This window comes from Magallana gigas, chromosome 2, assembly GCF_963853765.1.
Source record: "Magallana gigas chromosome 2, xbMagGiga1.1, whole genome shotgun sequence".
NCBI classification, from domain to species: domain Eukaryota; kingdom Metazoa; phylum Mollusca; class Bivalvia; order Ostreida; family Ostreidae; genus Magallana; species Magallana gigas.
Genome location: NC_088854.1, coordinates 3,916,114 through 3,942,455, shown reverse-complemented (window position 1 = coordinate 3,942,455; position 26,342 = coordinate 3,916,114). Strand labels below are relative to the sequence as shown.

General features: G+C 34.6%; 2 protein-coding genes and 1 long non-coding RNA gene across 7 annotated transcripts in view; 2 read left to right on the top strand and 1 right to left on the bottom strand.

The window, feature by feature from the left end:
• Positions 1-4,586: 4,586 nt before the first annotated feature.
• The window catches only part of LOC117681657 (chymotrypsin-like serine proteinase), a 35,746-nt gene continuing 13,990 nt past the window's right edge, over positions 4,587-26,342 (bottom strand). The window contains exons 1-7 of one of the 5 annotated variants that reach the window (XM_066074596.1): positions 20,589-20,667; positions 6,361-6,440; positions 5,787-5,938; positions 5,431-5,518; positions 5,114-5,294; positions 4,874-5,022; positions 4,587-4,779 (exon numbers count right to left, since the gene is read on the bottom strand). In XM_066074596.1, the coding sequence (XP_065930668.1) occupies positions 4,627-4,779; positions 4,874-5,022; positions 5,114-5,294; positions 5,431-5,518; positions 5,787-5,938; positions 6,361-6,440; positions 20,589-20,631 (846 nt within the window). In that variant the 5' untranslated portion in view covers positions 20,632-20,667 and the 3' untranslated portion in view covers positions 4,587-4,626. Of the gene's footprint in view, positions 4,780-4,873; positions 5,023-5,113; positions 5,295-5,430; positions 5,519-5,786; positions 5,939-6,360; positions 6,441-10,964; positions 11,041-14,976; positions 15,074-18,280; positions 18,474-18,567; positions 18,717-18,807; positions 18,989-19,085; positions 19,174-19,386; positions 19,539-20,008; positions 20,089-20,588; positions 20,717-26,342 lie in introns of those variants that run through there. The other 4 variants (XM_066074598.1, XM_011420096.4, XM_034447072.2 and 1 more) reach the window with 4 other exon arrangements.
• On the top strand, positions 11,910-13,183 carry LOC136272646 (uncharacterized). Its single transcript, XR_010710628.1, has 2 exons — positions 11,910-12,139; positions 12,638-13,183. It is a non-coding gene; the product is annotated as an uncharacterized lncRNA (long non-coding RNA).
• LOC117690651 (uncharacterized) lies at positions 22,202-26,332 on the top strand. The gene is made up of 9 exons (XM_066074594.1): positions 22,202-22,695; positions 22,853-22,937; positions 23,176-23,261; positions 23,397-23,570; positions 23,897-23,994; positions 24,197-24,336; positions 25,404-25,516; positions 25,715-25,875; positions 26,021-26,332. Exons 1-9 carry the CDS (start codon positions 22,595-22,597, stop codon positions 26,218-26,220), a joined length of 1,158 nt encoding a protein of 385 aa, XP_065930666.1. The 5' UTR covers positions 22,202-22,594; the 3' UTR covers positions 26,221-26,332.

Genomic DNA, 26,342 nt, shown 5'->3' with positions numbered 1-26,342 from the left:
TTCATGTTTGTATGGACGATACAAAATGTTTATGCTTGTATGGACAATACAAATGTTTATACTTGTATGGACGAAACAATTAATGTTTGTATGGACGGTACAAAATGTTAATGTTTGTATGGACGATACAAAATGTTTATGCTTGTATGAACGATACAATTAATGTTTGTATGGACGATACAAAAAGTAAATGCTTGTATGGACGATACAATTTATGTTTGTATGGACGATACAAATGTTTATGCTTGTATGGACGATACAATTAATGTTTGTATGGACGGTACAAAATGTTAATGTTTGTATTGACGATACAATTTTATTTGTATGGACGATACAAATGTTTATGCTTGTATGGACGATACAATTAATGTTTGTATGGACGGTACAAAATGTTAATGTTTGTATTGACGATACAAAATGTTAATGCTTGTATGGACGATACAAAATGTTTATGCTTGTATGGACGATACACATGTTTATGCTTGTATGGACGATAAAAACTGTTCATGTTTGTATGGACGATACAAAATGTTTATGCTTGTATGGACTATACAAAATGTTAAATGCTTGCATGGGCGATACAAAATGTTTATGTTTGTATGGACGAGACAAAATGTTAATGTTTGTATGGACGATACAAAATGTTAATGTTTGTATGGACGATACAAAATGTTTATGCTTGTATGGACCATACAAAATGTTTATGCTTGTCATATATATGTTTCATTCCTGGAACAAGCTTCAATCTCATGGTACATGTATGTCCACTCACCTATGCTTTTCATGGAATGTTTTTGTATATTATGATATTTGTGTTCCAACAAGTTATAACTCAATGAGGATAAATTGAATTGAAAGGAACTAACCATCAGGTAATGGTAGCAAGTATGCTGATGGAGCCTCGGTCTTTGCAGCGAAGCATTTCAACTTATAACATGGCCTTTACTGCAGCGTGCATGTATTTACAAATATCAATTTTCAAGTCAAACCTATGGTGAAATGCAAATTATACAAATACTAGTAGCTAGGTAAAACAGTCTTCATTATCTTTAACGATATCGACGAAATGTATAGGTTTTGTATGGTCATATGGTTTGTTGAGTATGAATAAATATACATAATTGAGTATTTTAACGTTAAACCAACGAAAAAATGAATACTGTACATGCATTGAATAGATTCAGACAATACTGTTCATGTATTGAATAGATCTAGACATTACTGTACGTAAATTGAATAGATCCGGACAATACTGCACATGTATTGAATAGTACCTGACAATACTGAACGTGTATTAAATAGATCCAATCAATACATTACATGCGTTGAATAGATCCTGACAATGTTGAACATGCATTGAATATATCTAGACAATACTGTCCATTTATTGAATGAATCCAGACAATACTGTCCCTAGATTGAATAGATCCAGACAATACTGTGCATGCATTAAATAGATCCGGACAATATCCTGAATGTTTCGTTTACATTAAACTTTTAAATTTAATTATCATTAATGGTATCGTTATTAAAAACGGGGCAATATTTTGATTTTTGCCTTTAATCTATTGCCTATCCTATAAAAAATAATTTCCGTTTAGCGGAAACTGAGGATAAGCACCGGCCTTTTCACCTTTATGTCTGGGGCAGGGAGTTTAAGTAAAACTTGAAGTCACTAAATATATGTAAGATATATATATATTTTTGATGTAACAACGTGGGTTTTTATTATCTTTATTAAATCAATTAACATAATTAGCTAGTAACATTTCATAAGCGGAAATTTACTTGTAAATGTATACCTTTTTCGTCGTGCTAAATTGTGTAAACAAAAATCCGATTTGTATGTTGCACTTAAAAGGGCATGGTCACGATTTTGGTCAAAAATTATTTTTCCGATTTTAATATTTACAATGCTTCAGAAAGAAATTTTAATAGGCAACCCAAATTTGAGTGTCATTTGATGAGTATAAGCGAGTTACAGAGCTTGGAATTCTTCGCTATGTAAACAAAGCGTTTGTTAACATTCTAAACGTTGAAGTAAACATTTTATTATTAACCTAAAACGAATGTGTTAAACGTTAGGAACTGTTTGTCTATGCTTAAAATGAATAAAAAGATAGACAAATAAGCTTGAAAAAGATTTTTACTGGTATATTGAACCTATGTTAACAAAAACAGGGCACGACTCAAGCCTTGTTTATATGACAAAGATTTGTGAGCCCTGTATCTTTCTTATAACTCTACGATTGACTCTCAAATTTTATATGATTATTAGAAATGCATTTCTTAAGTATTGTAAATAATAAAAACAGAAAAATAGAACTCGACCAAAATAGTGACTATGACCCTTTAAGGACACGCGAGGCGTTCCTCGATTTTCTATAATTTTCCTTGATATATTATTCCTTATTTATTTATATCTAAACCTGTTACCTACCAAAAATTCAGGGTACATTACCAGGCTATTTTCGGAGCTAGAATATTTAGAATTTTCCATAAAATAGCATGCAGAATACATTTTAATGCTTATAAATAAAGTCATATTATATATTTAATTGAACACTTTATATCTTAATCTAAAAAGTATTATATAACATAACATATAAAAACATGAAGTATCATATAACGATTTTTTTTCGATTACAACGAAGACCACACGGCGGGTGTGACCGGTAAGCAGAGGATGCTCACTCCTCCTAGGCACCTGATCCTACTTCTATCTTTTTGGAGGTCTGTGTTGCTCTGCTTTGAATTTGTATTTCGTTTTATGGATTTTTTACATGGTTTACGGTTTGTTATGGTGTTTTTTTTAATGAAAACATAATTATGGAATTACTTAGTGGAAATCTTCAAATTGTGGAGATAGGAAAAAATCGTAAATATGGAAGATAAGTCGCGTCTGACCTTAAGCCTCTGCTCAGGCATTACCTTCTGTTTTGTTACATATATATGATTGAATAAATATGTATTTTTTAAAATCATTAGTTGGCACCATATTTAGTTAAATACGAGTATGTTTTCTACGGAGAAATATTTTTTTCTATATATAATAACTAATCACCTTAGCAATTATTTTCTTCACCAAGAGCGATTACTCTCCCTCGAGATACCATTTACTTTCGTAAGAAGTACAAACAAATAGCCGTTTTGATGGTTTTTCTCTTTAATTATTTTTTTATTCATTTTTTCTATTTTATTTGGGGGAGGAGTTATTATAGGAGAATTAGCTCAGACATTATACATTTTCAACGATGGACTCCTGAATGTCAAGATGGTTGCATATAAGTAATACAATATATTATATTTATTTTTATTACCTAATCAAAGGGATTTTGTTGTTTTATTACAAATTAAATATTTGCGTCTATTTTGAACTGCCGGTCAATAGACTGCGATCTATTACACTGCCGGTCAATAGACTTCGATCTATTGGACCGCCGGTCAATAGACTGCGATCTATTGGACCGCCGGTCAATAGACTGCGATCTATTGGACCGGCAACGTATTTCAGAACACGGGTATGTTAATGTTTCATCCTTTCGATAGTTCTCGGGGAATGTATATTCCTTCACATAGACGCTGTTTTTAGTACTTGGTTAAACCAAATTCAATGTTATCAAAATGGAGTATCAAATAATCAACAGTTTTAAAGCTTTATATAAGGTAAAAGACTATTTAAAATCTAATGGGTTGAAGACTCCCCCTTCTTTGTGTAAACTAATATTAAATGGAGATATTGTAGTGCATGCAACGGGTTTTGTGCATGTAAAAAATGAAGAAAAAAAACTGAGTATATTGCATAATGGCACGAAAACCATCTGCAATATGCAAATTGTAAACCCCGAAAACTAAAAAAGGAATTTGGTAATAAAACAATTGTTTAATGTTTGAACAGTCAATAGACCAGATTTTTTCCCTTGGTGCAGGCAACAGCTGAGTATGATCTATTGCCCTCGGCCGTTGGCCTCGGGCAATAGATCATACTGAGCTGTTCCCTGCACCTCGGGAAAAATATTCTAGTCTATTGACTGCTCAAGCATTAAATAATTGTATAATAACATTTAGGTTTTTGAAAATCATTTCTAAAATATTTCTGATATGAAGTTTGACACACTATTGTGGCCCAACGCTACCCCCAAAGATCATGGTTTTTTTTTACAAACGTGAATTCATATCATCAAAGGATGATATATGATTTTTTTAAATAAGACTTTTAAAGATTTTTCTCTTTACACTTCGAACTCCCTCTTATTATGACATCCCCCTACATCGACTCCTAAGGAATTTACACTACCAGAGGATTCCTCCACACAAGTTACAAATTGTCTGGGCAATTTGATTTGAGAAGGGTTTTTTCAAAAAATGTTCGCTATGTTTTCCAAGGTAAGAATTCGAAATACTCCCATCTTGGCCAAAGACACACATCGGCATCCGTTTCAATCATGGCTGACTTGTGGATCGTTTCCACAGCGACAGCGTCAAGAGGTTTTACGTTGTTTTTCCTGTCAAGGGTTCAGAAAAGCTCATTTGACCTTTCAGCTCAGGTTAGCTAAATACTTACGGAGAAAAAACAAAAACAACAATAAAAACTAAGTGTTTATTAGTTAATCACCATCGGTTGAATTACAAGAAGTTTTGAATCCAGCTGCTGTAGCTGGACACCCGGGTGTAGACACTGGGGTAAGTTCCGGAGCACGTGCTGATGCCCCATGACGTCACTCCAGCCTGGATCCATACACCGTTTTTCTCGCAAACATAGGGTCCGCCGCTGTCACCCTGTGAAATATCAAAAATAGCTGTCACACACAACGCCTATACTATTTACACTCGATTTACAGACTTTTTCACTTGATACCATTGTTTGACTTACACTGCAAGCTGATTTTCCTTCCTCGTACAAACAAATATGGCTGCTGAAAATGCTTGCACCTGAAACACCGCTCCATCTGTTAGAGCATTCAGTGTTAGCAATGTTGTTCATCTTTGCTTCCATCAGAGAGTTTGAGGTAGATCCGGATGCTTCATAAACAAAAACAAAAAACATATCACCATTTATCAAATGGCATCCAATGTATAATTGAACGCTATTGTAGAAACCTAGGCATCTTACTTCCGACATTGGTGCGACCCCATCCAGTAATCCAGCAGTTCTGTGTTCCAGAGAGGAAATCTTCGTTGTTTGAGGCGAGGGTCGCCAGGGCAATGGTAGAGCCCAGGGGAATGGGGGAGCTCAGCTCCAGGACAGCGATGTCATTGGGGAATCCGGCACTAGACCCGCTGTACTGGGGGTGCTGCGGAAGAATAAGAGATGTGTAGACACCCAGATCAGTTTTACCCTGGGGTTTGTTCATAGCTAACAAGAAAAAGCTTGCAAAAGAGTCAGTACCAAGTAATGATCTGTAAGACTAAGTTGAAAAAGGTACTCACCAAGTTGACCTTGGTGACGGTTCTTGTTTCTCCATTGGCGCTGACCCTTGTGATACCAGCCTCGACGCTGTATCTGGTGGGCTGGTTTCTGTAAACAAACATCAACAGTTCTTTTTGCATCACTTGCATGTATAAATTGTGTAATTATTATCGTGACAGAAATATATCTATAATACCTACTATATGCACACAGAAGAAATAGAGGGAGACAGAGACCGTCAAACAGACAGACAGACAAACAGACAGACAGACAGACAAACAGACAGAGACAGACAGACAGACAGACAAACAGACAGAGACAGACAGACAGACGGACGGACAGACAGAGACAGACAGAGATGTGGTTAATTTCCTACACGTAAGCCTCCACACAGTGGGCCGCTGTCAGGACCCGGGTGGTTGAGATCAGTGAGCCCCCACAGATATGGGAGGTACCGATCTGGAGGGACACCTGCCACGGCCACTCCCCGGTGCCAGCGGTCTGACCCCCCACCACACGGGACTCCGCCTAGAAAATGGCATTCAGAATTATTAGCGATTCGATTCTTTTACAATACTGTGCACTATTTTTATTTTTCGCATACGAGAAAATTTTGCAACCCCACCTCCCTCAGTTGGCGTGAATAATTTTCTCTTGTTTATTTATGTCTTATTTTAAGACTTAACTTGAAAACATATTAGACTTGAAATTAATAGTAAAAAGTTGTCATTCGCAATAAAAAGTCGCAAGTGAAATCTGTCACGGTAATTCAACACTTATGTCTAATTCAATCCTTAACATTGCGATTGCGTTGTCAAGCTTTGTTCAAACGCCTGAGTGGTAATAATTATATAATCATTAAAATATAAATTACTCTTTACTATATTAGGCATAGCAAAAACAAAGAATTTAAATAACTGCTAGTATTGAATTATTTTGACCGGGTTTACCTCATCCATCGGGTGCGAGATTCTGCTGACAGGCGACCTCAGGATCTCCTTGGCAGGTTGAAACAATGTGGGCACAGCAACTGCAAAAGTACAAATAGGAAATAACGTTATATCACATGCACAATCAGAAATAGTGCTCTCGATATGAAAATTATCAGAAATGAAAGTAAGCTGTCTGGTAAAGGCCATTTTTGAACTGTATAAATCCCCCTAAGGAGGCTTGGGGCTCAACAACTGAGCCATCAGATCCTCCTTATATTTAAAGATATGATGTCTCTAGCTATAAACTTTTAAGGAAAAAGTCCTTATATTTCTCCTTTTTGACCTGGGCATTTTCTTATATTGTTAGCTTACCTGAGCTAAAAGCTTAGGTGAGCTATTCTGATTACATTTTGTCCGTCGTCCGTCTGTCCGTCTGTTAACTTTTTACATTTTGAACTTCTTCTCTAAAACCGCTTGGCCAATTTCAACCAAATTTGGCACAAAGCATCCTACAAATTGCAGAAATGAAAGACCGAGCTTTATTCAAAGCGGAGAAAACCTCAAAACTGTAGAAAAAGGGGGTGCATTTTTTAAAAATCTTCTTTTCAAGAACTACTGAGTCAAATTCAACGTAATTTAGCATAAATCATCCTTATGGGAAGGAAAATATAAATTGCAAAATGTAAGGGTTATTCTGTTTAAAATTTGAGTAATTTACGAAAATAATAAGACAGAGAGAATGGGGGTGAATCAGTTTAACTTCGGGCTCGATATTTCATATATCGAAAACCAGTTTAGAGGACCAGTCTATGTTAGAAGCAGCCATCTTGAACGGAGATGAATTTGCTTGTTGTGCAACATTTTACGTGCGAAGGGAATATTTAAAACATCCAAAATATATTTGCGCCAAGTGAATTGAGGTTAAATATTTCAATGCGTTGACATTTTCATTTGTGAAGGTGGTTTTAGCTTGATTTGATTTTCGTTTAGCATGTTTAGTTTCTTTTTGTTTTAACTTGAGAGGAACCATCGTCTTTATTTTAGAATTTAAAAATCTTTACGTGTAGACCGTTTAATCAGACAGCTGATTGTTTACATGTACCTGCGCAAAATCTGATGCACTAACAACATATTATAAAATACTATTCATTATGTTGGTACATGTAATTCGGTACGATCCCTACATAATGGTTGATTAATGCAACATGTTTAGTTAAGATACTCAGCAATTTTAATCTAAACGGAGATTATTCTCGCTGCTAGAAATATATGTTTATATATATATGATGAAAAAAAAATTGTGTTTTTTCTTTGTTTTAGTGCATTTTTCTCTTGTTTTGATTGTTAACAAAGAAGATGGATGAATAAGGCGTGTAAAATGCCCATAAGAGTAATAATAAGATACTGCAAAATTAAAATATCATTACATCTGATACTTTTTTAAAATAAAATAATTGAAAACAATGTATATTTAACGTAAAATCGGTTTGTAACCCTTAAATATTTTAATTACTTGCAATAGGTCTGCGTGTCAAAATCTCCAAATAGTGTCATTTTTAAAACTTCAATGCCTTTTCTTTTATAGAGTGGGTCTGAGCTCCATATTTTTGTCATAGTCTGAATGCGGTTAAATGGAATTTAAACCGATTTAGAACCATTTTTTCCGTAGGACGTAGCTATCATTTCTTGCGTCAAAACATGTTAAAAATGACGCTGGATTCAAGTGAAATATGCACCGATTGCGTAGTCTTAGCTCAAAAGCCAGACAAATCGTGTTGATTTCAATGAGCTTTCACTGAGTGGGCAGCAATGAAATAGACAGGCATACGTCACATTGCCGTTTGAAACAACTACCCAAAGTCCAAGCTCCTTTTATAATGGTTCTAAATCAAAAAAAATGTGGAGAGATGACCCACTATACTTTAAAAATGCCATTTTGTAGCCCAACGTTTTAGAAAAATAATACAAGTCCGTAAATACTACTATATTAAAATAATAGACTCGAATTTTTGGGCTTTAATACCGAGAAATCGGAAGAGTACTGTCTTTTGTTTTATATATTTTAAACATCATTGGTACTTGAAGATTACCAATTTGTTTTTATTTTTTCTCAATCAAGCTTCGCTTATTAATAATCAACGAAAATTCCTATTAAAAATCCGGAAATCATCTGGATTTTTTGGATTTTACAATATTGCGCATTACATTCTCGCTAAATCACAGGAGGCTCTTTAGTTTATGTTTCCACAATATCACATTTGCATGGATAAACTCAGAAACAATATTACAACGTGTACGTGTAAATTTTCATTGAAAATTTGTCATATATTCTGATCATCAAAGGAAATACCGGAGATAACTCTAAGTCAGTTCATTTGATATGAAAATCCCGAGAGTTCAGAATGTCAACATGGTGTGTAAATTCGAAACGAGTAAAAACGTTGGTGAATCAAAGTACTGAAGTACTGACGAGAGTTGATTTTATCGATTATCATTTATTTTAAAATCAACTTTTCTTGCATGGCAATTAGTTTCAAGTCTGTATTTAAATTACGCACTTTTTTATAATATGAATTTTAATTAGACTTTTCAGACATGAATTTAGAGAAACCCCATATGAATCGTGTTATGTTATATTTAAAGATAGATTTCAAACTATGTATTAGTAATCGAAACAATTGTAAAAAATGTATGGATCCAAGCACTATTGATATTGAACTCCAGTCTCGTTCAACCAGACGCTCACACCCCTGCGAATGTGTTCGGAATGTTTTCTTTATCGTTTCTAAGTAAGTAATAAATCCAGAGGTGCTCGAATGAAAGTTCACGAGACTTCACCGATATTTGTTCAGTTCCTGTGAAATTTCGAGCGGAAGTATAAGTGTTCGGATAATATTCTCAAAATACGTAAGTACTGGTCGTTTTTCATATCATATCCTACTTTGATTTATGTTAAAACGGGAAAAGCTTTTAAGATGTATGTATTATTTTACCATTTAGCAGTTATTTATATTAAACGATAATATTCAGAACAGAGTTATCGTTCGTGTTCAAACACGTGTAGAGTGGTTGAAAATATAAACATTGGGTTGCTTAATAAAACCATAGCCATGTTTGATGCTTGTGGTGTGCAATACCATGTTTTAAAAATAATAACAGGTGTCTGTTTTGCATTAAAACTTAGTATATTGAGCCATTTTCAAGGAACATTCTGCATAAAATGGTATAGTCTGTTTCACTATTGATGTTATTACTAGGTCAGGCGCGGATCGAAAATTAATCCTCAGGAGGGATCTCTTTTAACCATGTTAGTTGTTGCAACAGCAGACAAAAACTAATTTTTGTATAGTCACATTTATTTCTAGAACACATTTTATTCACCAATTAATGAAGATAAAGTTTAAAATCAATAAACCTCTAGATTTTATATTTGACTACTAGAACCTAGATACTGTGAAATAGACTTTATACACGAGGTACGATTTTTACTGCGAAACTGAAAGGGTTAAATAAAACCTCGTGGTCTAAAATTTGAATGACAATAACATTCGCAGGGGTGGCTCAGCTGTCTCCGTTTATCTCCGACAAGCAAGAGAGCCTCTCTGTTTGTCGGAGATTTACGGAGACAGCCGAGCTTTTGGTTGAACGAGACTATATTAAACTCTGTTGTAGGAATACATGAAACTACATAAATATCTAAATTGTTCGTATTATATAAAAACTTACTATTTTCAAAGTGTTTATAAGTTTCCTTGAAAAACAATGCTTCAGCATACATTACGTCGAATTTTTCTATTATATTCAAGAACTAAGACTTGTCAGCGGTGATGATTTGTGCTTAGGTCCAAACAGTCACTTTCGCCAGAGTGACTGCATAGGAGAGTTGATTAAAATCAACTCCCAAAAAGTGTTGAATTCTTCATTAATATGAATAAAATTTAGATGAAAGGTATTTACAGCCTCAAAATGATTTGTTATTAATAATTTGACTGTTATTTTCAATGCAGCTTCATTAATTTTCTCCAAAATCGTTTCGGAGCGATTCTGCAATTTTTTGCTACATTACGGGTATATGGGAGGCATTTTAAATGTGGTGAAGGCCTGTCCCGAGACCCAGTTAGATTATTCTAACTAAGCAAAGTGAAGTGAAATTAATAGCAGTATTGTAGGCTTCAAGTTTGGTTTTGTAAATGTCAACAATACGGTGAGTGGATGTATCTCACTGTCCGATATCATATGCAATGTCAACCCGTGCACGCATGGGTCAAAGTCTAGTCTTGCTTATAATTCTACGATTGACGCTGAAATTTTGGTTGATCAATAGAAATGTCTTGCTTAAAGGATGATATGCTGTAACTACTTTCTGGTGCCCCTTCTTAAACGAACTGGCCACAACTATCGAACACTCTTAAGAAGAGCTGTGTAAACAGATAGAGGTTTCAAAGTTAAAATACATGGAATTTTATCAAATGATAGTTTATAGCAAAACAAATTATTTCTAAAAATGAAGTTAAATCTGATGAATCATTTTATGACCAACTAGCCCCAATAACTTTCTATAAAAAGACATGGTTTACAAAAAGCTAAACTAATCTAAAAGGTGATATAAGTAGACGATTTACCGGTCAAGCCGAGCAGGCAGAGGAATACGGCGGTTGTCTTCATGGTCACACTGGGCTCTGTGAGGTGATGTTGGAGACACGGGCACTTGTTTATATACCCACGGCCACATGAAACATGTGCGCGCTTTTCTCACCATTTTGACTAAGTGACTGTCATAAATTAAAAATCTGCATGGCTACTTTCCTTATGATGACGTATTGATATTCTATTTTTGGTTTTTAAAGTTTTAAATTTTTTAATTGTCATGAATTTGGGCTATTACTGTGCATGTAATTCGTTTTCATATTTAATTTTGTTTCATGCATATGCTATAATTTTTATTAATATCTTGCAATATTTCATAGATAGATTGTTTTTATATTCATTAATTGATTTTTTTTTCAAGAATGCAAATAAAAGGCATATTTTGTGTATAACAAAAAATAAACGCGTTCAAATTTTTTTCATTCATTGAAGACATAAATATTTACATTCAATTGCATTGATTGATTTTAGTGATATTTACTCAAAACACAGAAGTCAAATCTGGTGCGTATAAATACATCAATCTTCCTTCACGACCTGATATTATACTTACGCTGATTAATATTTCATTAATGTAAATATTTCTAACATAATTCGGGTGTTCCAATGGCTCTTCCGGTAATTGCGCATTACTCGTTGAATTAGACAGATATTATTAAATATAAATCATAATTGATTAATATGATAAAGAAGAAATACATCAGATATCAAAATTACGTATTGTCGGTTGTGATAGTAGAAATGATATATCGTTATTACAATTTAATAAAAAAACATAATGGAAAAAGTCAGAGAAGGTCCGTAAAATCATGTTGATTCAATGCGTGTACAAAGGATCAAAGAATGATTCCTAGGTAGAGTAAGTAAGTCAGTAAATGATTTATTATAGCGTTTTAAAAACAAATATAGAGACATGTATATGATTGTGACAATCACTGTTCATATCGAACACACCCGATTTTATTTTTCCCATAATTCTTTGCAACGTGCTTGGCCGACGCTAACAATAGGCGCTAAGTTATACCCGGCCGAGCTGTCCAGCGATAAAGACGTGCTTAGTGTATGAAGGGGGTATCGTGTTAGAAGCCTGTGTGGCATGTTTTAGTTTCACAAGTTCAGCATTTGACGCGGACACGGATAGCTGACCGTGGTAAGTATTTATTTAGTTTGGTGTAGTTTATTTGTAAATTTTTGCCTTTTTATTAGTATTACGCAGTCGTCCTATAAAGTCACCTTGACCATTGTTCACTGTAGAGTTACCTGTGTGTTCACTGATGTGTGACTTTAGCGAGAGTGTTTAAATGGAATTCGTCTTTTTCTATAGTACAGTTTTTGCTATTGCTGTATAAAGAAACGGTGATTTAAAGGGCTATTTTCTATGCGTTATTTTATTTTACAATTTATGGTCACTTTTTCCACTTAACTACTTGGGCGGAAGTGCGTCACCGGAAGTCTCAGACGCCATATTGTTTACTGTAAACAAATAACTTAGTTACCATATACTTACAATATTTTGAGATGTTGCCTTTAATATAATACTATTTATACATTATCATAGTTTGATACTATCAGTGAGATACTTATATGATGTATTATACAATATTGTTTTTATTATGGTGTTATGGTGTCACTTGTACACTTATTGTAGTGTCATATTGTTGATGTCGATGATGATGATGATGGTCATGTCGATGATGATGGTGTAGATGATGTCGTTCATGGTGAAGTCGATGACGATGCGATGTTCATGTTGATGACGACGATGATGTTATGGTGATGATGACGACGACGATGATGATGGTCATGTCGATGAAGATGATGTAGATGATGTCGTTCATGGTGACGTCGGTGATGATTATGAAGTAGATGATTATGGTGATGACGATGATGTCTATTATGATTATGGTGTTGTAGGCGATGATGTTGACGATAGTGTCGATGATTATGATGGCGATGGTGATGATGATGATTGTGGTGACGAAACTACTCTAGTTGTGGTTGTCCGTAGTTGGTCCAGGACTACAGCCCCGGAGATTCGGACACTCTTCTAATTTATTTTTGGTCATTTGTATAAACATCATATTTTTTCTTGTTGAGTGAAAGTTGTGTGAGTGTTTGTGTGGTTTAGTGTTTATATTTCTATCTTTTCTTTCTTTCTCTTATTTTTTTTGTTATTAAATTTTGTTAAATTTAAGATGTCTTGTTGTTGTTTGGAGTAGCCTCCGCTCATCCCGTTACATAACAACTTAATGAATAAACACCCGCTCATCGGACCTATACCCAACTTTATAAACATGAATATACAAATGGCAATTAAGTCTACGCATTGTTGTTTTTATATAGGATAGATTGTCTGCACATAAAAGCTGAATATACAAATTTTGCAGTTTGCCTAGGAAAGTTAGATAAGGAAGAATGGAATGGAGTATACGAATACTCAAACCAGTAGGCCGGATTACAATTGTTAAAACTCTCAATTTGCCAAAACTTAATCATTTATTTACCGGTATTTTTCTTCCCTCACCAAAATGTGAAAAAATAACTTTACTATGTAATGATTTATTTGAATTGATATAAAAATTGAAATATGATAAAGTAAAACTAGTTGATGTACCTCTCTAGGACTACTTATAGTGTATCTGGGGGCTTAAAAATGGTTAATGTAGAATTTTTTATCAAGTCATTAAAATACTCATGGATTAAGTAATTAGCAACAACCCATGACTAGATATATTCTTAATAATTAATGGTAGCGACATTGTAAATAATATAATTGATTTTGATGGTGCATTTAGTAAGTAATTTAGTAATTTTGATGCATAGAAATAATGATTTTTGGTATGATGTTTTTACCATATACATGTAGCTATATATTACGAAGAATACTGAAAATGAAATGTATGCTAAAAAAAAATTCTATATCGTTCCAGTATGGTTTAATTCTAATAAAAGGTTTAATAACAATTTTTTTTAAAAAAACAATGGTATCAAATTGGTGTTAAAACTCTTGGTGATTTTTTGTCAAATGATGGCTTCTTTTTATTAAAAATGATATTTCTGCAAAAGTTTGTATGAGTGTGTAATGCAGTACAATAGTATTATTACTGCTATTTTCAGTTTTTTTGAAAAGTATGTAATTGAACAGAAACTTTTGGCAAGTAGATGTAGTCCACATCTACCTTTTTATTTTGAAAATATTCATTAAATGAGAAATGTACTAAAGTGATTTATAAATGTATTAACAAAAAAATATTGTTCCCAAGTCAGTATACAAATGGAGTGAAGAGCTGTCTCCACATGGACTTAAAGGTATATGTATACAAGACGTGTCTAAAGTTTGTTTTAAAACTACTTTTGATTTCTCACTACAATGTTTACGGTTCAGAATCCTTCATAGGATTCTCCCTCTTTGTTACTACCTAAAAAATCAAACCGGCCCCATAGGTAAATCTTTTGTTACACAAAAGTGTTCCTTTACCTGAAGGATATCTAGGCCAAAAACCATGCATTTTACTGAGAAAATGTGGTTTAAGCCAACTTTGAAGATTAATAATTAAATTGCACAAGCAAAATGATAGGTTCAAAATGCTAATTCGAAATATTTAGAAATATTTACGATAGAAAATAACCAAAAAAAAATGTTTTTCAAAAGTGGTTTTTCCCCCTGGAAATGCATTTCCCCCGCTAATAGAAACAGCTAAATCGTCTCCTATAATTTGAGTCGGACATCATCATGATTATTTCGTACAGCCAGACTGAAATCTACATTACCCGTTTATCGATTTGTAGAAACATTCAGTGACGTAAAGAAAAATCACGGACTGCATGATATAATCATTCTGATGTCAGATTAAATTCCCATAGGGGACGATTTGGCTGTTTCTGTTATCTTGCGTACTGATGTACATCAACAGTAATTTAGTTATAGTATGTCCCAAGTTATTGCTTCCACTACCTTTTGATGATTTTTAATAAAAATACACATACTTGTGAAAGAAGTACAGTTGAAATCGATGAAATGGAAAATATCCAAGATAACTTCATTGACAAATGATCCCAATTCACTCATTAAAGTTTACGGGAACGAAAACAAATTTCTTACGGAGATTTATAATGGGAAATGTTTACATCTTTTCTCCATTCGGAAGTACTCGGGACACCTTGCGCAATTTTTCAACGTTATCATCCGGGCTAATCTATTTTGGGATGTTTATTGAAACCTGAAGCGGTAAAGGGGGCGTTTCAAGACAGATAATCTGGACATTTTTCATATTAGTGGATGAACTTAGTTTGAGCATTAAGGTATTTATCATTATCAAAATATCAAGCGAAAAGTGGTGGAAGCAAAAACTCGGGACAGAGTATAATTTTACTTACTTTTTATAATCAGTCTACTAATGTTTTAAAAGAAAGATGTAAATATAAACAATAAAATGATTTCTTTTATTTCATTGCTTGAATATATACAGCTGTATAGCTGTGCATGTATACATGTACATAGGCACCTGTATATGTCTGTTTGTATACATGTATATAGCAAGCTGTATAGCTGTGCATGTATACATGTAAATAGCCAGCTGTATAGGTGTGTATGTATACATGTATATAGCAAGCTGTATAGGTGTGTTTGTATACATGTATATAGCCAGCTGTATAGGTGTGTTTGTATACATGTATATAGCCAGCTGTATAGGTGTGTTTGTATACATGTATATAGCAAGCTGTATAGGTGTGTTTGTATACATGTATATGGCAAGCTGTATAGGTGTGTTTGTATACATGTATATGGCAAGCTGTATAGGTGTGTATGTATACATGTAAATAGCCAGCTGTATAGGTGTGTTTGTATACATGTATATAGCAAGCTGTATAGGTGTGTATGTATACATGTATATAGCAAGCTGTATAGGTGTGTTTGTATACATGTATATGGCAAGCTGTATAGGTGTGTATGTATACATGTAAATAGCCAGCTGTATAGGTGTGTATGTATACATGTATATAGCAAGCTGTATAGGTGTGTATGTATACATGTATATAGCAAGCTGTATAGGTGTGTATGTATACATGTAAATAGCCAGCTGTATATGTCTGTTTGTATACATGTATATAGCCAGCTGTACAGGTCTGTTTGTATACATGTAAAGAGCCAGCTGTATATGTCTGTTTGTATACATGTACATAGGCACCTGTATATGTCTGTTTGTATACATGTAAATAGCCAGCTGTATATGTCTGTCTGTATACATGTATATAGGCAGTTGTTTACATGTAGGTCTGTATGCATACATGTATATATCCAGCTGTATATGTCGGTGTATACATGTATATTGCAAGCTGTATAGCTGTGTATGTACATACATGTATATATAGGCACCTGTATATACGGTGCATACTAATTGAATACCGCACTAACTTGTCCTCACCGCCTGGTGTGTTACAGGACCGACAACATCCAAAAATAAGCATCCAGTGCTTATATTTATATTCATACTGATGTCTGTTTGTTTGAAATACATGTGTATTGTCGCTGTAAAGCCATTATATACGCTTTGAGTCAGGGATATGAAACATACATGTACATGAAATTAACATGTTATTTAGTTCGCTTCCGCGACTCAAAATATAGTGCTAGAAACTTTGTAGAGAAAAATCTTTTTTTATTAAGGAGTGGATATTTAAATCAGTTGTTTTTCAAAGGTACATATTAAATTGGTTATGTAAGATTCAAAGTTTCAATGTATGTACCTGTATATGTATGTATACATGTCTATTCTCTATACATATATTCTCTTTCAAAGAAAGTGTTTTTTGTAAGCCCTGAACCAGTTATTGCGCTTTATACAAGTGTGTTAAAGAGTTTATCTTTTTCAGCTTTGATTTTGCTCTGTGTCAAATGCAGACCAAGCGAAAATGAGCTAAAAATTTACAGACATAGCAGATCTCTTTAAGAGGGTTCAGTGGGTGTCGCCATTTTTAGACTATATTCATCTCGTTGAGAAGAAGAGCTCTATAAAACAAAAAAAGGAAAACTTTTAAATGTAAAGATAAAAGTATCTTATATTTTTTTTTCTGTGTGTCGGGGCTCAGGTAAACTCGGTGCATGTCCTGACCTAAGATGGATCTGACATCTCTTGATATTAATGTGGATTAAAACACATCATAATCAGAATACTTTCACTGATTTAGGATTTTCAGATATTACAATAATTAACCAAAAATTAGCTTTTCAAAATATTGGGAGAGGTGAACAATGTAAAACCTTCAGTGGGATTCGAACTCATGAATTACAGATTCGTAGTAAACCCTCAAACCCACTGCGTTACGCTGTGACAATATAGGTGACAATATATGAAAAGAAACTAGTTACACGATTACACTACATTTTATTGTTTATTTCGATAAACAATTCGTCACAACATGGAGGTATCCCAAACCTCCTTTGAATGTAGGTAAACTCAGTGTGTCCAAACTCAGGTAAGTTAACTCAGTTGTCCGAGCATAGGTAAACTCAAAGTGTTGGTGCTCTGATAGAACCCGTTTGTCCAGATTCACGTTAAAACACGCGCCGTGACTCAGAATCAGGTTAGCTCCGTGATTCTGGGCTAAGTTAAATTCAGTGAGTCAGAGCTCTTGTAAAATTAGTTTTCTTGGACTCGGGTAAACCAGTTTGCCATATTAAAAAAGTATATATGAATATATATTCCATAACATCAGTGCATTCCGCACTCAAGGAATATCAGCCTGTCCCGACAATCATAAAATCAGTGCTTGTGCGGACTCAAGAAACATATGTGTCAGGAATATGCATGCTTGGGTTTGTGCTAAGTTTGGTTGAAATTGGCTTAGTGGTTCTGGGGAAGAAGTCGAAATTGTGAAAAGTTTACTAACGAACAGACATACAGAGAGACAGAAGACAGACAAAACGTGATCAGAAAAGTTCAATCGCAACTTCTCGGGTCTTTCCAGCAGGCTCGGAAAAACACCTCGAATGTATTACCTAGGCGTCCATGACAACCCCCCCCCCCCCCCCCCCCCCCCCCCATTTTTATAAAACTTGATATAAATACAACACATTTTACGATCTGTTGAGATGAAAGCTAGACTTCATTAAAGTCAATAACATACTCTAAAATATACCACAAAGGCGACACACGAGGCTGTCTAGCAGATACTAATTTTATTGGAAAGCGACTCCATTTTGTGTTTTTCCGATTGCGATTGCAGAAAAGTTCACTCAAAATTTAAGCTCATGTGAGTCAAAACCTTACAAAGAGAAAAACAATAAAAACTAAATTTATGTGTTTATTAGTTAATCACCATCGGTTGAATTACAAGAAGTTTTGAATCCAGCTGCTGTAGCTGGACACCCGGGTGTAGACACTGGGGTAAGTTCCGGAGCACGTGCTGATGCCCCATGACGTCACTCCAGCCTGGATCCATACACCGTTTTTCTCGCAAACATAGGGTCCGCCGCTGTCACCCTGTGGAATATCAAAAATAGCTGTCACACACAACACCTATACTATTTACACTAGATTTACAGACTTTTTCACTTGATACCCATGTTTGACTTACACTGCAAGCTGATTTTCCTTCCTCGTACAAACAAATATGGCTGCTGAAAATGCTTGCACCTGAAACACCGCTCCATCTGTTGGAGCATTCAGTGTTAGCAATGTTGTTCATCTTTGCTTCCATCAGAGAGTTTGAGGTAGATCCGGATGCTTCATAAACAAAAGCAAAAAAAAAATTACCATATATCAAATTACATCAAATGTATAATTGAACGCTATTGTAGAAACCTAGGCATCTTACTTCCGACATTGGTGCGACCCCATCCAGTAATCCAGCAGTTCTGTGTTCCAGAGAGGAAATCTTCGTTGTTTGAGGCGAGGGTCGCCAGGGCAATGGTAGAGCCCAGGGGAATGGGGGAGCTCAGCTCCAGGACAGCGATGTCATTGGGGAATCCGGCACTAGACCCGCTGTACTGGGGGTGCTGCGGAAGAATTAGAGATGTGTAGACACCCAGATCAGTTTTACCCTTGGAATGTGTTCATAGCAAAACAATAAAGCTTGCAAAAGAGTCTACTCACCAAGTTGACCTTGGTGACGGTTCTTGTTTCTCCATTGGCGCTGACCCTTGTGATACCAGCCTCGACGCTGTATCTGGTGGGCTGGTTTCTGTAAACAAATGTCAACAGTTCTTTTTGCATCACTTGCATGTATAAGTCATTTTTGTGACAGAAATATATCTATAATATCTACTATATGCACATAGAGTAAAAGAGGCCCCGACAGAGAGAGAGAGACAGACAGACAGACAGAGGGACAGACAGACAGACAGACAGAGGGACGGACAGACAGAGACAGACAGAGATGTGGTTAATTTCCTACACGTAAGCCTCCACACAGTGGGCCGCTGTCAGGACCCGGGTGGTTGAGATCAGTGAGCCCCCACAGATGTGGGAGGTACCGATCTGGAGGGACACCTGCCACGGCCACTCCCCGGTGCTAGCGGTCTGACCCCCCACCACACGGGACTCCACCTAAATAGGGACAATCAGAATTATTGGCGATTCAATGCTGTACACTACAACCCCCGCTGCCCCAGTTTATCTTGATTACTTAATGTCATGTTAAGGTTTCAAAGCATATGTGACTTGATATAGTGAAAAGTTTTCATTTTGCAATAAAAGGTCGTCGCAAGTGAAATTTGTTTCAGTAATTCATCACATATGGCTATTAAATCCTTCACATTAGTCATTGTCAAACTTCGTCCAAACGCCTCAGTAGTAATAATTATATGAGCATTAAAATAGCAATTTATATTATTCTTCACTATTTTAAGCAAAGCAAAAACAAATTTATATGATCATGGTTAAAATCTTATTATAGTTTAATTTTTCTCAAAAGGATTTTCTTTATCTAAGATTTATGTATCCTCTATAATTTTGATCATCTTACTTTGAATAACAAACCAAACCTGCTAGTATTGAATTATTTTGACCGGGTTTACCTCATCCATCGGATGCGCGATTCTGCTGACAGACGACCTCAGGATCTCCTTGGCAGGTTGAAACAACGTGGGCACAGCAACTACAGAAGTGCAAATAGGAAATAAGTTACATCACAATAGTACTCTCGATATGAAAATTATCAGGGAGCTGGCTGGACAAGGCCATTTTTTAACTGTATAAATCTCCTTAAGGAGGCTGTGTGCTCAACAAATTAGCCATCAGATCCTCCTTAAATGTCAAGATATGATGTCTATAGCTATAAACTATTAAAGGAAAAGTCCCTATTTCTTATATTGTTATATATTAGTAGCGCTCTCCTTGTAAAGAAGTTTACAGTCAAAAAATGGCCACAACTATCTAACACTCTTAAGAAGAGCTGTGTAAACAGATAGAATTTTCAAAATTAAAATACATGGAATTTTATCAAATGATAGTTTATAACTAAACAAATTATTTCTAAAAATGAAGTAGGATCTGAGGGGTTATTCGATGACCAACTAACCTCAATGACTTTCTATAAAAAGACATGGTTTAAAAAATCTAAACTAATTTTAAAGGTGATATAAGTAGACGATTTACCGGCCAAACCGAGCAGGCAGAGGAATACGGCGGTTGTCTTCATGGTCACACACTGGGCTCTGTGAGATGATGTTGGAGAAACGGACACTTGTTTATATACCCACGGCCACATGCAACATGTGCGCGCTTTTCTCACCATTTTGACAAAGTGACTGTCATAAATTAAAAATCTGCATGGCTACTTTCGTTGTGCGAAAACACTTATGAAGACATTGATATTCTATTTTTGGTTTTTAAAGTTTTAAATTTTTTTTAATTGTCATGACTTTGGGCTATTACTATGCATGTAATTCATTTTCAAATTCTTTTTTGTTTTAATTTGTTCCATGCATATGCTATAGTTTTTCATTAATTGTTTGCAATGTTTCATAGATACTGTGTTTTTATGTTCATTCATATTGGTGATTTTATTTCTGGAATGCAAATAAAACGCATATTTGTGTATAACATTAAATGTGTTTGAATTTATTTCATTCATTGAAGAGGTACATAAATGTGATAAAGGAGAAATACATCAGATATCAAAATTCTGTATTGTAGGTGGTGATAGAAATGATTTGTCGGTAAGACAATTTTAAAAAAAAAAACCCACAATGTAATGGAAAAAGTCACAAAATGTCATAAAATCTATCTGATTGAATGTATTAAAAATAAATTGCGTAATTCTCAGGTAGATTTCAATATCTTTAAAGACTACCTTTGAACTTGGGGGGGGGGGGGGGGGGGGGGTTAAAAATGACAAAATACAAAGATTTGGAAGCATAGCTAGTACCAAAAAAATATCCAAAGATAGATTCGTGTTTTTGTGTTCGTGAAGGAGCTTGTGAACAAACATCTGCTAACATCTAGACCGTTTTACTACCCCTACCACTCAACACATGCTGAAAAATAGTTTTAGACTGGTTTTCTCTGACCATTGAATGAGCGACATGATGCGGGCGGCGTTCTCCGCTTTGTCTGTAGGTATGTTGGCAGCTATTTAGGTGTGTATGTAGTTGTATATGTATACATGTATATAAGGGCTGTATATGTGTGTATGTATACATGCATATAGGCTGTTGTAGATATATATACATGTATGTAGGCAGCTGTATACATGTATGTGTGTATACATGTATATTTTTATTCCCTATGATCTCGTTCGGGGAAAATATTTCCTTTTAAAGTCCTGAACCAGTTATTGCGCTTTATACAAGTGTGTTCAAGATTTTGTATTATTTCAGCTTTATTTCTGCTCTGTGTCAAATGCAGACCAAGCGAAAATGAGGTAAACAATTTACAGTCATAGCAGATTTCTTTAAGAGGGTTCAGTGGTTGTGGCCATTTATAGACTACATTCATCTCGTTAATAAGAAGAGCTCTATAACGAGATATTTATATTTCTATCGTTAAAATCATCATACGTAACATTTCAACAAAGATTTGATAATAATTTGTTGGCCACCTAGCCTCATAAATTAACGGTGTTCTATCCTCAACAATGTTCGATAACTCTTAAATATTATCAAAACCGATTTGGTTTGACTTTTCCTATAGCGTCACGATCATTTCTGTCAGCTACGTCATGCATAAATTATACACGCCGCCGGTGTGAAAACTATATGATTGGTTAACTATGGAATCCGGATAGGGCCATGCAGTTCACTATCGCACCATCGCACCATCGAGGTTGGGGTCGATAGCGCGATGACGCGATAATGCGATGACGATGGCGCGATGATGCGATGACGATGAAGCGATGGTGCGATAGCGCGATGACGATGATGCGATGGCGCGATGATGCGATGACGATGAAGCGATGGCAAGATGAAGCGATAGCGCGATGAAGCGATGGTACGATAGCGATGATGCGATAACACGATGACGATGGCACGATGATGCGATGACGATGATGCGATGCTCTATCGTGTCATCGTCATTGTACTATCGTATCATCGTCATCTCGTCATCGCACCATCGTCCTATCGACCTTCTATAGGAAGCATTCCCAGCAGCCATTGCGCAAAATGGCGTTTGTTGACGAAAGGATTCAAGAGTATTTTTTTAACGGATATGATAATAACGAAATAATATTCCTTCTTTGGAGTAATCATAATGTGAAAATAAGGTAGGTGTAAACAATAAAAATATTTCATATTAAAATTATATCATAATACATGTAGTAAGTAGGCTAATATTTCAAAGTAACAATACATCAGTACTGTATAAAATGAAGGTCAGAACTTTTATTTCAAGTAATATTTTATGTATTAAAAATATTTAAGCTGCAGGCATTTGAAAAGGCGTTTGGCCAGACTAAATCTGAGAAGACGGAGATACAGCCTGGATATGGCAATTAGAGCCATTCAGGTATGATAGCGATAGTATTGCTATCGTTTTGTTCAAGTCCTAATAGCATTTTTTATAGATAGGTAAAGTACAAGAAAATCCTCTAAAACATAAATAATTTAAAGGTCGTTATTATTATTATTATTATTATTATTATTATTATTATTATTATTATTATTATTATTATTATTATTATTATTATTTAATTCATTTGACTGTTCCTCCTCGACTGATTTACATGAAATTATTCTACTGAAAGGAGGAAATGATGTTCAGTGGTCAGACTCTTGGATGTCGCTCGATGAAACGGAGACTTCTTCAGAAACATGGAATCTTTATAGGAAGGTATATACAAATATAGTATACTATGATAAATTAAAATGTGTTTCTTGCGTCATAATATATTTAATTACAACACGTGTAATAAAACTGATTTCTAGTTCCTTTTAAAATTAAATAAGTGATATAAAACTGTTTCAGGGATGACGTTTTGTGTTTATTGAGAATAATCGATCCTGATGGAGTTGATCTGAGAGCGAGTCACTGCTTGACAAGAAGAATGTATCTAAACAATGGACCAAATTATCTTATACATGTTGATGGATACGACAAATTAAAGCCATTTGGTTTCGCTATTCATGGTGCGATGTGTGGGTAAGTTGTATCACTATGTATCAGTTCTTTTAGAGTTTGGTTGGTCATGTAAGATGATAAAAATGCTTCTTTTATATCTCTTTTTATACAGCATTGGCGTCGAAACCGGGAAGAGGGGGCACCCCCCCCCCCCGGTTTTTGTGTCAAGATTTTTGATAAGTCTAGCCCCCCCCCCCCCCCTCTTTTAATTTGCTTCCGACGCCACTGTACACTCAAAATCAAGTTTGATATTATATGGTTGTTGTATTAATGTATAAATATAGCTGCATATTAGAAAACAATTTATAAAATATTATAAATGATCAGCTGTTCTGATTTTTTAAAAGATTTTCAAGGCGAATATTGTGGCTTCAAGTTGCAAGAACGAACAATGACCCTTGTGTTGTAGCTTCATATTTCTTGAAATACCTGGAGGAAATAAACAGTTAAGTATAAGTTTACATTAATTTGGATTATCCTTGATACTATAAATATAGTTTTTAATTAGCTCCACAGTTTTAAATGATTATGTGCATTCTTTTGTATTTATAACAAGTAAAAAAACATAATTTTATGAAATCATTTACTTTAAAGTAAAAAAAAAAATCACTGTCTTAGTTTATAGCTGTATTAGTTTTCTAATTCAGGTGCTCCAAGGTGCGTGAGACTTGATGCTGGAACTGAAAATATATACATTGAGGACATTCAAAAATCTTTTCGTTGGTACCATGATGATGACATGTGTGGAGAAAAGAGTGTTATCATAGGAAGATCAATGTCTAACCAGGTACTATAAGATTCAGTAACATATGATGTAAAGAAAATTACCAAATCCAATAAGTTTAACCTTTTCTTACATGTACACTGAGAAAATCTACTCTCATGCAAAAGCATAGTTTGCACTTTGGTTTAGAGTTATATAGGATTATATATATATATATATATATATATATATATATATATATATATATATATATATATATATATATATATATATGTGTGTGTGTGTGTGTGTGTGTGTGTGTGTGTGTGTGTGTGTGTGTGTGTGAAGAGAGAGAGAGAGAGAGAGAGAGAGAGAGAATTTCAGTGTAATTCCTCCCTCAGGAGAATGTTCAAAGAAGTACTGATAGCTTTGAAAGCCTAAAGTGATTTAAGAATGAATGAATGCATAATGTATGCATGGTCAAATGCACGGTTTGCGGACAATTCAACCTTTGTGTAGTTAGGAATACACATGCAAATAAAGCATCCAATGGCGTAAAGTACGTTGAAATTTAACTTGTGGATGTTAATATAAGTTGAATAGACTGCAAACCGTGTAGTTGACCATACATTCACTCTTTATTCACTTTGGGCTTTAGTACTTCTTTGAACATTCTTCTGAGGGAGGAATTACAGATATTATACGTGTTTGTGCAAAAACTCAAACCTTGGTAATAACTTTTGAACAATTGATGTGAAGGCTTTCAAATTTTATGGTGTATTACTTTTGACATTACATATATTTAATTCCCCACTTGTTTTTACTTAATGACCTTGACCTTAGAGTTTGACCTACTTTTGAAAAATGTTTAACCTTGGCCATAACCTTTGAATGATTAGAAAGAGAGATTTTAATATGTATAAACCTTGTAAAAAATCATCTATCAGTATATATCAACATTATTAACCTAATAAGAGTTTAATCTACTTAAATTTGTAAAACTTTCACACAGGTTGTACCTGTGTACATATTAATTATACCTTAATTTATTGGACCTTTGAGTACCAAACTCTTTTATCCAATGACCTTGAAGTGTGACATACTCTTTAAAAAATTGCCATCAGTATTTAACAAACTGATCTTGTTATAAGAGAATAGAACGCTGGTGGAGAACACTGAGAGAGATGGGCATTTCCTTCTGGATACACTTGTTCAAAGATATGGAAGACCAAGGGATGTTTTCATTGGCAAATAACGAGCACATGTAAGATGCAAAATATTTATTTTTGAACATTATGAAATAAAATTTTTATAACCTAATACTTCTGCAGGTTACCTGATCAATTTTGTAAACCAACAACTTATAATAAGGATGGTTTTTCAACAGAATTATTAAGAGATATTTTTAACATAAATTTTACAGTACTTTTTTTTAAATTACTTTTTCTATTTACCAATTCAGAGAATGCCTTCGTTTCTGCTTTATGAGAATAATACAGCAAGAACTTGATCAAATAAAAATGGAATGGAATAACCATTATATTAGAGCACAAAGACGCTATGATGATGATGGAAGTCTTCCAGGAAAACCAGATATGATGTTTTTCCACCCGGAAATTTTTGGTATTTTCTAGCAAAGATTAGTTTAAAGAATTTAAATTCTATTTTTTTACATTTGCCCTCCTCCTTTAATACCCTGGTTGTTTATCAAAGTGCTAAAATTAAATCGGTATTAAAACATTGTAACTAAAATTCTTTTCATTAACAGGTGCTGTAGATTATAAATTTCCAGTGGATATTTGTGATGTGCTAGAGTTTCAAAGACTATTTCCAAGTCCAAGCCCGAGAGGATGTTGTGAGGACTACGCAGCATACTTCGATCATTTGCTTTTAGATGGTGGGAGAACTTTTCCACAGACCATTGAAAAGGCCATCGAGGCTTTGAATTACTTGGTTGAAAAGCTCTAAAATCCAAATCAAGCCCAGAGAATACACCATCACCTTATGTTGCACTTTTTAATTTAATGTTGTATACCTATCATCAGTACAGCTAAAAGAAAGTGTTTGAATTAAAATTTACAGACAGAAAA